The sequence below is a fragment of the Lutra lutra genome, chromosome 9 (genome assembly GCF_902655055.1).
Source record: "Lutra lutra chromosome 9, mLutLut1.2, whole genome shotgun sequence".
Classification (NCBI taxonomy): domain Eukaryota; kingdom Metazoa; phylum Chordata; class Mammalia; order Carnivora; family Mustelidae; genus Lutra; species Lutra lutra.
The window spans coordinates 125,554,123-125,567,503 of record NC_062286.1 but is presented as its reverse complement, the minus strand read 5'-3'; the positions used below and the strand labels follow the sequence as shown (position 1 = coordinate 125,567,503).

Sequence of the window (13,381 nt, the reverse complement as noted above, 5' to 3'; positions counted from 1 at the left end):
AGTCCCATGGTAAGCATCCAGGTGGTAAGTAGATGGGTGTTCCCTGAAGAATTTTTTCAACTTTGTCGAATGTTTGAAAATTTTCCTAATAAATATTGAGGGGGGAAAGATCACTTTGGAAAGTCCTGTGGCCCTTATTCCAACAGCCTTGCGGTTACTCAGCTCAGCGGGTGGAGCCGCTGAGGCTGCAGGCCCCGGAGCCCGACCGCCTGAGTTCCTGTGCAGCAGCGGGGGCGGGGGCGGCCTAGCTGTGTGCCCTTCAGGCAAACACTCTGCTTCTCTGGGCCTTGCCCTTCTTGTCTGGAAAGTGGGAGTGATAATAGCGCCTGCTGCAGCGGTCGTGGTGGGAGTGACCTGAGCCCGTGTGTGTGCGGAGCCTCCTCTAGCGCTGAACGCCGCATGGTGGCGGAGTGGCCACTGTCCCCGTGACTGCTCCTTTCACTTGCCTTCCATATCAACCACTGACCTGCTCAGAGAATCACTGGGAATGCTGCTGTCCTTCATCATCGCTTTGAACAACAGTGTGAGGCTCCTTTGAGACTTGACTTTGAATGACGTGGGAATTATCCCCCAAATCAAGTCCATCTTTGTGTTGCGCACTTTCCCAGCCTTCGCGAGTAAAATACAAGGAACGTGATTTAACGCTTCCTCGGTGAAGCCCAACCCCATCGCAGACTTCAGTGGTGGCACTGTGGCATTGGTGCCCTGTCTGCGGGGCCCTGTGCTCTCCTGCTCCTGAGTTCTACACTTCCCCCACCCCCACCCCCGAGAGCTCAGGTCTCTTCAGTCTGTGCTGGTGCTGCCGTTAGCTGGCAGCTCCGCGCTCTCTTCCCTCTCTCCTCTGCGCCCTCCTGTTCACAACCAGCCGTTCCCCTGCACCCAGAGCAGAAATAAATCCTACCAGGTTACGTCAGGCAGTAGCAGAAATAAATGATGTCCCCTGTGCAGGGACCTCAGAAGGGGGGAAGGAAGTCCTCTTGTACAAAACAGAGAGCTTTAGCGCTCTGTCCTCCTCCCCTTTCGGGTTTGACCTTTTAATGGTTTCCAGCGTATTCACGGGTTTTTTTGGTCATCACAACTCAGAGCATTTCATCACCCCAGAAGAAACCTCATACCATTAGCGGTGGCTCCCATGCTCGCCCTCCCTCAGCCCTTGGCAACCACTGGTCTGTTTTCCATCCCTGGGGATGGACAGCTCCCGGGCCTTTCCTACAAATGCAGTGATATGACATGTGGCGTTTGGGGCCACCTACTTGCAGTTCGCATGTTTCCATCCGTGTTGCAGCACGCGATGGCACCTCAGTCCTCCGCCAGATAGACGTGCCCGGTTTGGTCCGTGCATCCGCCCGCCGGTGCGCACTGAGGTGGTTTCTACCTCTTAGCCATTATTATGAAGTCATGCGTATCTGTGCGCAGTGTTTGTGTGAATCTATTGTTACTTCTTCTGTGTGTATACGTAGCACTGGACTTACTGAGTCTTACGGTAACTCTTCATTTCACTTCTCGAAGAACTGCCAAGCTGATTTACAGAGAGGCTCTGCCAATTCACAGGCATCTCACCGGCCACAGAGGAAGGCTCTCATTTCACCCCGGCCTCGCCTGTGCGCATTGTTATCTGTCATCGTGATGAAAGCCATCCTGGTGGGTGTGGCCGGGCAGGGAAAGGCCACAGAGGGAGGCCCCGCTCCTGTGGGCCGCCAGACACCCCCCCCCCCCTTGCCACTTAACACACTGCAGCTGACTTTGGCCTCTGGGCCTGACTTGGGAGAGGCAGAGGCGGCGTCTTGTTCTCATGTGTGGGAAGGCTATGAAAAGAAAAACCCTTGTTGGCCCAAACATTTAAACAAGAATTACACTAGATGTTTTGTTCTCGCTCTGACATGGTCAGAATTAACTTGGAGATCGAAAAAAGGATTATTTTATTGTTATTGTTGCTTGGTTTTTGAATCTGAGTTACTTAATACAAGAATACAGAGGGAAATACAAAACAAAACATATGTCTTAAGTCTATTAAATGGTATTGGAACCTCCCCAGGTCATACTTCAGGGCCCTACTTTGTTGGTGTGTGGGGGCTCCACATTCAGGCTGCTGGGGAACCTCTCGAGAAAAGGTCCCTGTCATACAAGGCAAGCTGCAGGGTTCGTCTGGGTGTCTGGAAGTACACGGCCAGAGCCTAAGAGATCATGAGCATTTTTTTCTTCCTCCTTAGGTTTAATAGGAAAAACTTGCTTTCTGCAAACAACTGAGAAAACTGCCCTTGGAAACTGTTTCTTTGGTCCACATGGAGCAGCTGGAACTTACACTGTGAGGCCCTTGACGGGACAGGCGCTCACCCCCCGTCAGCCAGTGTGATTGTCGCCATGGCTAGCAAGAGGAAGTCCACCACCCCGTGCATGATCCCTGTGAAGACCATGGTGCTACAGGACGCCAGTGCGGAGGCCCAGCCCGCCGAGGCTTTACCAGAAGGACCCCAGCAGGAGCTGCCCCCCGAAGCGCCTGCCAGCAGCAGCGAGGCTGCCCCGACACCCAGCAGTACTGATGGCCCCGCCCTGGCCAACGGGCACCGGGGCACGTTGGACGGCTATTCGTATTCCTGCAAATACTGTGATTTCAGATCCCAGGACATAACTCAGTTTGTGGGACATATGAACTCAGAGCACCCAGACTTTAATAAGGATCCAACTTTTGTATGCACTGAATGCAGTTTTCTGGCAAAAACTCCTGAGGGCCTTTCTCTGCACAATGCCAAGTGTCACTCGGGAGAAGCCAGCTTTGTATGGAATGTGGCCAAGCCAGACAATCATGTGGTCGTGGAGCAGAGCGTCCCCGAGAGCACCTGTGCTCCCGACACACCGAGTGAGCCCAATGCTGAAGGGACTGACGGACAGGCCGAAATCATCATTACCAAAACTCCAATCATGAAGATAATGAAAGGCAAAGCTGAAGCCAAAAAAATTCATACGCTCAAGGAGAACATGCCCAGTCAGCCTGTGGGTGACACGGCCTTACCAAACCCACCATCTGGGGAGACCGAGGCGAAGGAGGGGGACCACCCCTTTGTCAATGGGGCGGTCCCGGTCAGTCAGCCGGCCGCCAGCTCGGCCAAAGGGCCACACGCAGCCAACGGGCCCCTGCTGGGAGCGGTGCCGGTCCTGCCGGCCGGCATAGCGCAGTTCCTCCCCCTGCAGCAGCCGCCCCCCGTGCACGCCCAGCACCATGGGCACCAGCCGCTGCCCACGTCCAAGTCCCTCCCCAAGGTGATGATCCCCCTGAGCAGCATCCCCACCTACAATGCGGCCATGGACTCCAACAGCTTTCTGAAGAACTCGTTCCATAAGTTCCCCTACCCAACCAAAGCGGAGCTCTGCTATCTGACCGTGGTCACCAAGTACCCGGAAGAGCAGCTCAAGATCTGGTTCACAGCCCAGAGGCTGAAGCAGGGCATCAGCTGGTCCCCCGAGGAGATTGAGGATGCCCGGAAGAAGATGTTCAACACGGTCATTCAGTCCGTTCCCCAGCCCACGATCACCGTCCTCAACACGCCCCTGGTGGCCAATGCCGGCGGCGTCCAGCACCTCATCCAGGCCGCCCTCCCGGGTCACGTGGTGGGGCAGCCGGAGGGCACGGCGGGCGGCTTGCTGGTCACGCAGCCGCTGATGGCCAATGGGCTGCAGGCGCCCGGCTCGTCCCTGCCGCCCGCCGTCACGTCGGTGCCCAAGCAGCCCCCCGCGGCGCCCATTAACACGGTGTGCTCCAACACGGCGTCGGCGGTGAAGGTGGTCAACGCGGCCCAGTCGCTGCTCACGGCGTGCCCCAGCATCACCTCGCAAGCCTTCCTGGACGCCAGCATCTACAAGAACAAGAAGTCTCACGAGCAGCTGTCCGCCCTGAAGGGAAGTTTCTGTCGGAACCAGTTCCCAGGGCAGAGCGAGGTGGAGCACCTGACCAAGGTGACCGGCCTCAGCACCAGGGAGGTGCGCAAGTGGTTCAGCGACCGCAGGTACCACTGCCGGAACCTGAAGGGCTCCAGGGCCGTGCTGCCCGGCGACCCTGGTGCCGTCGTCATTGACCCCGGGCCCGAGGCGCCCTGCTCTCCGGCGGTGGCCAAGGCCCCCGAGGTGCCCTGCGTCCCGCCAGCCGCCACCCTGGCAGCCCCCCCTTCCGCCAGACGCCAGGCCTGGCACCAGACCCCCGATTTCACCCCAACCAAGTACAAGGAGCGAGCCCCAGAGCAGCTCAGAGCCCTGGAGAGCAGTTTTGCACAAAACCCCCTTCCTCCCGACGAGGAGCTGGACCGCCTGAGGACTGAAACCAAGATGACCCGGAGAGAGATCGACAGCTGGTTCTCGGAGAGGCGGAAGAGAGTGAGTGCCGAGGACCCCAGGAGGGCCGACGAGGGCCCCGGCCCGGATGAGGAGGCCGTGGCGGCTGCCGAGGACGAGGCGGGAGAAGGGGAGCTGGTGGGGGACCTGAGGGTCCCCGGCGAAGACGGCTCCCTGGAAGGGCTCGGCAGCCACGCCCTGGCAGAGCGCAAGGTCAGCCCCATCAAAATCAACCTCAAGAACCTGCGGGTCACCGAGGCCAACGGCAGGAGCGAGCTCCCGGGGCCGGGCGCCTGCGAGCCCGAAGAGGAGGGGCCCGGCAAGCCTGCGGAGCAGCCCCCAGGCAAGGCAAGCTGCAAGAAGACGGCCCCGCAGCGGCACCTGCTGCGCCGGCTCTTCGTGCAGACACGGTGGCCCAGCACCCAGGACTATGACGCCATCACGGCCCAGACCGGCCTGCCGCGGCCCGAGGTGGTGCGCTGGTTCGGGGACAGCAGGTACGCCCTGAAGAACGGCCAGCTCAAGTGGTACGAAGACTATAAGCGGGGCAACTTCCCTCCGGGGCTGCTGGTCATCGCCCCTGGCAACCGGGAGCTGCTGCAGGACTACTACGGGACGCACAAGACGCTGCGGGAGGAGGACCTGCAGAGCCTCTGCGACCAGACCCAGATGAGCTCCCAGCAGGTCAAGCAGTGGTTTGCGGAGAAGATGGGCGAGGACACCCGGGCTGTGGCGGACACGGGCGGCGAGGACCAGGGCGCCCGTGAGCCTGCAGCCGTGCACAAAGGGACTGGGGACGCCTATGCAGAGGTGTCGGAAAACAGTGAGTCGTGGGAGCCCGGCGCCCCTGAGGCCAGCTTGGAGCCCTTTGACACCCGGAGTCCCCAGGCTGGACTTCAGCTGGGTAAGGAGCCCTCGGGGTCCAGGGCCATCCGCTGTGGGGAGGGCGGGGCCCCTGACAGGCCACGGGGGTGACTGCTGTTCCTAAGCTCCCTGGCAGTGGGATCAAGTGGCCGGCTGCTTCAGGGGGCAGCCGGCAGCAGAAGCCATTAGAGCGCCATGGAATATGACCTACAGTGTGATGTGTTTCCTGTGTCGTTAGGGAAAGGAACACAGTGGGCCTGTAAGTGTGCAAGCTTTTCTAGACATTTCCTAGCAGTGGGAGAGTAGGTCAAAGCACCCTCAGAGTCAGAGGGAACCACAGCTCCCGGTTGTAAGGAGAGAGCAACAGGACTGTTGAGGAAATTCAACTCAGGATGGCGAGCAGAAGGAAAGGGGCTCAGATTGCCCTTAGATGTGGGAAGTGCTTTTATGTAAATGGTGAAAGCCCTGTAATTTGCATTTGTTGCTCTTTCTGATTTGGAGAAATGGGAAATCATCTTCCCTCTTAGACATCTGTGGAATCAAAAGCTTGAGTTTTGTTCCTCCGTTTCTCTGGATCGTATCCCTGGTATTAGCTTGAAAGAAAACTTTAGAAGATAAGTTACCAAAGATAGTTTTAAAGCCCCAGACAAGTCACTTTGGCAGTATCAGGTCCTGACCCCCCGGGGTCCCAGCCTCCCCTTCCCCTCCCTATTGTTGGGGGTTTGTCTCCGTAGAAGCCTCATCACAGGATGGCCAGCAGCCCGTGGAAACTGAGCAAGTGTCTGGATTCTCAGATTCTCCGATTTGGGGACCTTTAGAAGTTGGTTCTGGGTCCAATATTTCCAGACTTGGCCTTGTCTTCCTCAGGCCCCCATGAGTCAATGAGGCCCTCACAGGCGGTGGTGGGCTCCAGGAAACAGGACTGGCTTTTCGGGGCTGGTTGCCTGGGGCACCTTCTCCAGCACTGGGCATGCCCTTGGGGATTGCTGGCAACTAGAACAATCTAGATTCTTTAAATTAAAATTTCACTGAAGTATATTTTGGGGGTAGCTGGAAATAGGGTGGTGGTTACAAACCCTGTGAATGTATCTAAAACCAAAAATGGTTCAAATGGTAGCTTTTATGTCATGTATGTTTTATCACAATTAGAAAGAAAAGCTAACCGGGAGGTGGGATGAGTGGGTTTGAGTCACAAGGACTGCCCGCCCCCGCCCCCGCTCCTGAATCCACCGCTGGGCCAAGTGTGGTGTCCCCTGTTGGGACAGAGCAGGTGTGGCACTGTGGCCGCCTCCTCTTCTGTCTGAAGCACGAAACCCTTGGCTTCAGGAAGGGCTTGTCCGTGTGTCTGTGCTTGGTTTCTCCACCGCCGGCCTCTGTGCGCGAGCCGCGACGGCGAGCGTCCCGGACCGTGGGCCTCTGAGGCACCCAGTGGCGGCCCGGCTTCGGGGGCGCTGGTCGGTCGGGGGCGCTGCGGGGCTGGCGGGCGGCGGGCGGGAGGGCGCGGCCCTTGTCCCGGCTGCTGGGAGGTGGGGCGGTCCAGGTGGCGGCCGCTGAGGAGGTGACAGGCCTGTGTTTTCTCCTCAGAAACAGACTGAATGGGAACTGCTCACTTTGAAGGACTGGCCCGTCTGGGACGCCGCCTGCCATGGGGAAGGGCTCACCCCGCCTCCGCGGCCACACGCCGCTCCCATGCCCGCCGCCGCCGGGCTCGCCCGGAGCTTCTGGAGGCCTCGCCGCCCGCCCAGAGCCTGCCGCCGCCGCCCAGTGCGCCCGGGGAGAGCAGAGTGCTTGTCAGTCCTTCCTCCCACCACGTAGGACCTTTCCTTTGCCTTCCAGTGGATAAAATAGTTCGGAGTTCATATTCATAGACACGGAATCAAGTTTTTAACCTATAAATCCGCCTATCCACATTTAATAAAACATCCGATTACGAACGCTTTCGTCACGTAGAAAGCTGGGTTAGCCAGCAGCGCGGGGTCTCGCGTCCTCTCTGCAGACGCCCTGTGTCTGTTCTCTGCAGCTCGCGAAGCCCTGGGCGCCCCCGCGCTCCTCAGTAAGGCGGCGTCTGCCCAGGCCGCTGCCCGAGGGGGCCTTGCCCGGCCCTGCCCTGGGGGCGCCGCGGCGGGCGCCGGCCACCTGCTAGTGCTCGCTCCCCGGGCTCGGAAGCCGTCGCAGCCACACTGCTTGTTCGTGGGAGTTTGAATCATGGACCAGAACTTTTCAGTTATCAGATCAAGTTCTTGAGGCATTTGTTGTCAAGCCCGATGTACTGACCGCCGTGCCCACGTTTTTGTTGTTGTTTTTCAGTCTAGATGTTCTGAGAGTGAGAGGAAAACTGAGGAAAGGAGCAGGCGGGGCCGAACGCAGAAGTGCACGGCCCCAGCGTGCGGCTCTGGCCGCTGTGGTTGTCGCAGCCCTTGACCCCCACTCCCTTCACGGCCGCCAGCAGTCTGGGAAGGAAGACCCGCGCTCCGCTGGGAGTAAGAGCGAACGCTCTGGGATCTGGGGAGCCAGGAGCTGTCAGAGCGGGGGTGGTCCTCGGCACGGACACCTGCAGATGGGGGGTCCTGGCCGGACACCCAGGGTGCTCGTGGCCCCCCCGCGCCGAGGGCCTGGCTGGGTGCTGGGCATCACTGGACAGGCCCTTGTGAGGATTTTATATTCCCAGATTTGGAAACAAGATCTTCTTTAGCCTAATCCTCATACCATTTTTTTTATTGAGAAAAATCACAGGAAAAGGTGCTTTTGAAACACTGGGCAACTTGCTTACAAAGCTGTACGACTTGGTAAATCGCTGTTTCCCCAAAACTGGCTGTTCTGAGAGCAGCGGGCGAAGGTGGGGCAGGCGGAAGTCATGTCCCCGGCAGCTCCACTCGCCTGCCAGAGACCACCTGCTTCCCTAAGCCTGTGAGCTTCCCCAAGGCCCTGTGAACATGCTCCTCCTGGGCCCGGGCTGGGGGGGCAGCACAAAGCGGCCCCAGAGAGAGAGGGCGGGGGCTTCAGGCTCGACAGGCTGGCGGGAGGGTAGGCGCTGTCTCCCTGACCCTACCCAGAACTGAACTGGGTGCGGCCCCTTGCTGTCTTGGCTCCAAGGACGAAGATGGTGGTGGCACGGTTTGCCTTCCAGGAGACGGCTTTCTCCGGACAGCAGAAGCCCTTGAGCCCCTGCTCTTCTAGAGTGTCTTCTCCCGCTCTCCCAGGCCCAGTAGGGACCACCTCTGAGTTGTTTCAAACATGATGTACAAGTACTTGGCAAGTTCCGCACCCTGTGTTTGTGTCCTTTTCATTTGAGTGTGAAGCCTTTAGCCCCAAAGACCTCGTGGCAGAATTGCCCATGGTGAGTGATTGCCTTCCTGCAGAGAACAGACACCTGGAATTTTTCATTTAGGGTTTATGTACATGCAGATTAATTTATATATACGCATAGATATAGTACAGATGCTCATTCGATACTTGTAAAATGTCCACCTGAGGTATACACTTGAGGAAGCTCCCGGCACGTGGCTGCTGGGGAAAGGAGCCTGCGTCAGAGGGAATGCCAGGCCCAAGGTGCCACTGCGGCGGCCTGGCCGGAAACCATCTGAGTGTTGGCGACACCGGCCTGCCGGCCTCCCTCTGAGCCCCGCATTGGCCAGAGGGTTTTAAAGAGAATTTTCTCGGTTATTTAGCTTGTGTTCATATTTCATTTACAACCCAAACAGCAACACAAAAAATAAATTTCATGGTGGACAAGTTCACATAGGACACAGCGACCCAGCCTCAGAACCAGCCTGTCTCTAGACAGTGGAGAAGCTGCAGGCTTGCCTGCCTGGGCGTGTTTTCCTCACAGCTCTTAGCCCTGCCACGAATGGCAAGACGGCCCAGGGAAGGCCCCCAGCAGCCTAGAGAGGCCCACCCCCTTGCTGTGGGCTTGGACCCGAGCGAATAGTGGGTTGGAGCCTCACGGTCACAAAAAATCACGGTCACGGTGATGGCGAGCAAGATGGCTGGGTCAGCGAGCCAGTGCCCAGGGCTCTGGGTGCTCGGGGAATACTGCTCACCCGACACGGAGACCCACACAGGCCTGGAGGGCAGTGGCGGGGGCTTGCGGGGAGTGTGGGCCGCAGCAGACAGCCCTGTGTCCTGTCACAGGACAGGTCACCGTGGTTTTGCACGCCGTCAAAGCGTGTCTGTGATGTCACCTCTGGCAGAAGGCGGTCTGTGGGCTGCAGAGTTGAGACGTGGGGTTAGTCCCCCCTGAAGAAAGCCTGTTGTATAAGATGACTCATCTTTCTCCTCTGTATGCACGTGGCCTCGTCACAGATAGTAAACATTTCAGTGTTTCTCGTCTCCTGTGTCTGGCACATGTTTGGTTTGTTTTATTTTTTACCTGGGGTTGTAGATGCAGTTGTAGTAGGTGAAACCGGATCATCATCTGATCAAGGAAATCTGGATTTATGATACATAGATCTTGCATATTTTGTTACTTACTTTAACTCTTGACTATGAGGGAGCTTTTTGATTTGAGAGGAGAGTTCTCCTGTTCAGGAGTCTCGCGTTCCTGAAACAGAGCGCCCTGCTCAGATGGCCCTGTTGGCATTTGGGGTTTGGTAGCGCCACGTGACTTGGAGCTCCTGGCCTTGCCGGGTGACTGGCGGCTGTCCCGCTGGACCACAGTGCCCCGAGCAAGCACCCGAGCAGAGGCCCTGCTCCCTGTTCTCCAGAAGCATGGGTGTGGGAGCCGGGCAGTGTGGGCTGGTAGCTTGTCTGCTCCCCTGTGCATGGACGGTGGCGTTCCAGCTGGCCATGGGGGCTGTCCCACCAGGAAGTTCCAGCGTGTTTTCCAGGCTAAGATGTGGCTCTTCATCCTGCTCAGTCGTTGGCTCAGTGACAGGTCCTATGTCCCCTTCCTCCCCGCTCTGGCCCTGGGACATCTGTGCCAGGCTGCTTTCCATGGAGGCCGGGTGCTCGGGCTCTCCCCACCTCCTCCACACGCTCCCTGCTGGGCTGCTGGTCCCCGGCCGCGTTGCCTCGTGTCTTCCTGTTCCCTTCCCCAACTGCAGCCCTTGCACTGGAGCATCCTCATCCGTGTAAACACCACGGCCCAGTGCAGAAAGGTGCTTTGTAGGAGAGGAGAACCGGCCAACAAGAAAGCGTGAAACCAACCAAACCTGGAATTTTATTTTTATTTTTTTTTTAACCAAACCTGGAATTTGGGCTTTTTCTAATTTTTCTCCCCCTTTCCTTGCTCAGAGTTTATCTGGAGCAGGTTATTGGTTTGACCCACCTTTCGTATTAAGTTTAATTATCCTTAATTTTCCCTTATCCCACTGACACGCGAGGCTCAGTCGAATGCCGGGGAAGACCCTGTAGATGGCTGAGTGTCTATAGGACCAGCTTCTAGGCCGGAGCCAGCAGCCGCTGGCCCAGGGCGTTGACAGGCTGGGCTCGCCTCACTCCCGTCTGGAGTCCCATGTCCAGGTCTCCCGACTGTGCTTCCTTTGTTCTCTTTCCTGAGGAGCACAGGCCCACCCAGCCTTCCTGCCCAGACCTGGGGGGGCCATCTCTGCGTGGCTGGGGAGCCCAAGCCTTCTTCCAAGCGGGCCCCGCTCCCAGCCTGGCTTCGGTCTGAGGGAACCAGCGCTCCTTCTCTGGTCGTTTACAACAGCCAGGTGGTGCGGCGCCAGGGCCGGGGAGGTAAAGTGACGGGTTTTGATTTAGGCCAAGTGACCACAGGAGGGACGACTGCAGGTGCGCCTTGGCTGGCTAGGCAGGCCAGCTCTGCGTCCAGAAGGGACAGAGAGGCCTCGGTGGGAGTTGGTTTCTGTCCCAGCCTGTGTGCTGTTCCTGGCACCGGGTCGCCCCGGGCAGGGGCTTCTCTGAGCGGACCCAGCAAGGGCGCGCAGCGGGGCAGGTAGAGCACTCAGAGCATTTGGTCCTAGGGGTGATCCACAGCCTGCTTTTCTGTTTCTCAGTCCTGAGTGACTTGTCAAGACTGGCCACGAACCTGGCCACTCCTCTGAACGGGGCCCCCGCAGGCCTTCCCCAGACGGGAGACTGGACAGCCTGGTTCCGGCAGGAAGCAGCCATTCTGTCTGCAGAGGTCCCGAGCAGGGGCGGAAACCCCCAGGCCTGGCAGGACCAGCAGGCCCCGGTCATCACACGGATATGGGTGACAGCAAGCACCTGCCACCTTGATTTGTAAAAACACTGTCTTTTGGTTGGCAGGACTGCCAAGATCCACCAAAAACACAGAGCCTGGCCCTTGTGGCTGCTCAGGCTGGAGCCGGAGGGAGGGGCGAGCCCAGCGCGCAGGGCTTTTCAGAGGTGGTCATCTTCCCTTCTGCTGGGTGTCCTTCCCTCGGCCCGCGGCCCGCGGGGGGCAGGGGGCAAACCGGGGCGCACGAGAGTCTGCCAGTCGACCTGCCATTAGCGCCTCTTCCTCCGGAGCCCCGCTCTGCCGCGGTCGCCTGCGCGCACCAGAGCGCTTGCGTGTTAGTGGCGTTTCTAGGACTGCTGTGCCCTAGGACTGCTCTTCGTTCCCACGCTAAGTGGGGGACTTAGAAGTATTTCAAGTATCCGGGTGGAGCCTTAGGGGAATCGTCCAAGGTAGAGGCTGTTCCGAGTCACTGGACGTAGAAGGCTGCAAGCGTGTGGTCGTTCCCGAGGGTCAGACCCCGGAGTAGACCTGCTGGTGGAGAGTGGGAATCGCCCCTCGTGGTAGCTGTTGTGTTATTTGTGTTTAAGGAGAAAGACTGTCACTGGTCCTTGGTTCCTGCCCACACAGTGGTCTCCTTCTGGCCGTTCGCTTGAGATGCTGGCTGGGCGGGAGCCCCAGGGAGCCCGGGTGAGCGCCAGGGTCGGGGTGCCCCGAGCAGAAGCGTTCCTGCGGCACTTCTGGGCATGCTTACCGCTCGGCTGTCAGGAGGGCCGACCGGGCCGTCATTCTTCGTCAGCAAACGAAGAAAACACACAGCCTTCCTGTCCCCTGCCGGCCGTCGTTGATTGGAAGTTTGCTGAGCACAGTCTGGGGCTTGTCAGGAGGTTGCGCGGCTGCAGTTCCTTCCCGACGGCCCGAGTCCTGCCGGCCTCCTGCCACCCACTTCCCTCTGGTGTCCGGGGCCACGGGAAGGCCAGGAGTGGCTGGTGGGCAGTTTGCCCTGGCGCGCCTCCCGTCGCCCAGAGACGCCTGAAAGGCGGGATCATCTTGGTGCCAAGAGGCAACTGCCCTGTTTGTCCAGAGACAAATGGAAACTTCACCGAACTGTACAAGAGGGTCCCTCCCCCCTGCGGCCCCAGGTGTGACACCAAACCGAGGGGCACACTCTGCGGGTCAGGCCTGGGTGGAGTGGGGCTTCTGTACCCAGGGGTAAGCGTTTTAACAGAAAGACGAAACTTGCCTTTGGACCGTGGCTGTGCCGGGGCGGCGGGGTGGGCTGCCCTCTCGGGGCTGAATCTCCAGGCCTCATGAGGTCCCCCGTGGGGATGCTGCTATTTCTAAGATGCAAATTGCACATTTCCTAGATTTTGTATCTGTGGATTTGGATGAAGGGAGCAGGGCCAAACTGCTTAGACAATTTGATATGGGCCGAAATGGTACTTCAAATCTTTTGATTGTTCCTAAATAAAAACCTAAATACATTTCACATCTGCTGAGTTTATTTTGCGGCGGAGCCCGGAAAACTAAGAACACTTGACATCTGCTGATTTATTTAGTAGGCAAGCCTGATCTTAAACGTGGCTGGATGAGCAGGGCCGTTCGCCTTGGCCCACTTCAGAGAAGTCCCGCTCGCCGTCTCCCACGTTGCTGTGTCCACGCGACGGGCTTCTACCATGACGGAACCGTGATGTTTTTAGAAATTACACCACATAGACAAAGGCAGATGAATCAGACCTGGAGTCCTCAGGTGTCTGGTGAGAGGATGCTGGCAAGTCCTTTTCTTTCCCCTTTTCCCATGAGAACAGTCAGAAGCAGAGCTCGTTGTGTTTGCTAGGGAGGCGCTGGCGAACGTGTGTAAGGACTCAGGGGCCTAGAAGGAAAGTTAGAAGCCTCATTCCTGGAGTCAGCGATTGCATCTTGTTTGGGGTGACTCTGAGGGCCTGTGACAGGAGAAAGGGAGTCCACAAGTAATATCCCCGGGAGCAGAGACATAGAAAGGTAGTTCCCATCCCAGGTGGACACGAGGGTCTGTCCCTGGCTTGGCCCTGTGGAGGC

The 13,381-nt window shown here is 58.2% G+C and overlaps 1 protein-coding gene across 2 annotated transcripts in view; it reads left to right on the top strand.

The window, feature by feature from the left end:
- ZHX3 (zinc fingers and homeoboxes 3) overlaps nt 1-9,516 on the top strand; it is a 64,540-nt gene extending 55,024 nt beyond the window's left edge. The window contains exons 2-4 of one of the 2 annotated variants that reach the window (XR_007130370.1): nt 2,211-5,227; nt 6,772-7,196; nt 8,191-8,201. Coding sequence is in view for 1 of the 2 variants with exons in the window: in XM_047747023.1 (XP_047602979.1) it covers nt 2,362-5,227; nt 6,772-6,782 (2,877 nt within the window). In the remaining variant the exon portion in view is untranslated. Of the gene's footprint in view, nt 1-2,210; nt 5,228-6,771 lie in introns of both variants that reach the window. The other variant, XM_047747023.1, reaches the window with a different exon arrangement.
- Nucleotides 9,517-13,381: the final 3,865 nt, after the last annotated feature.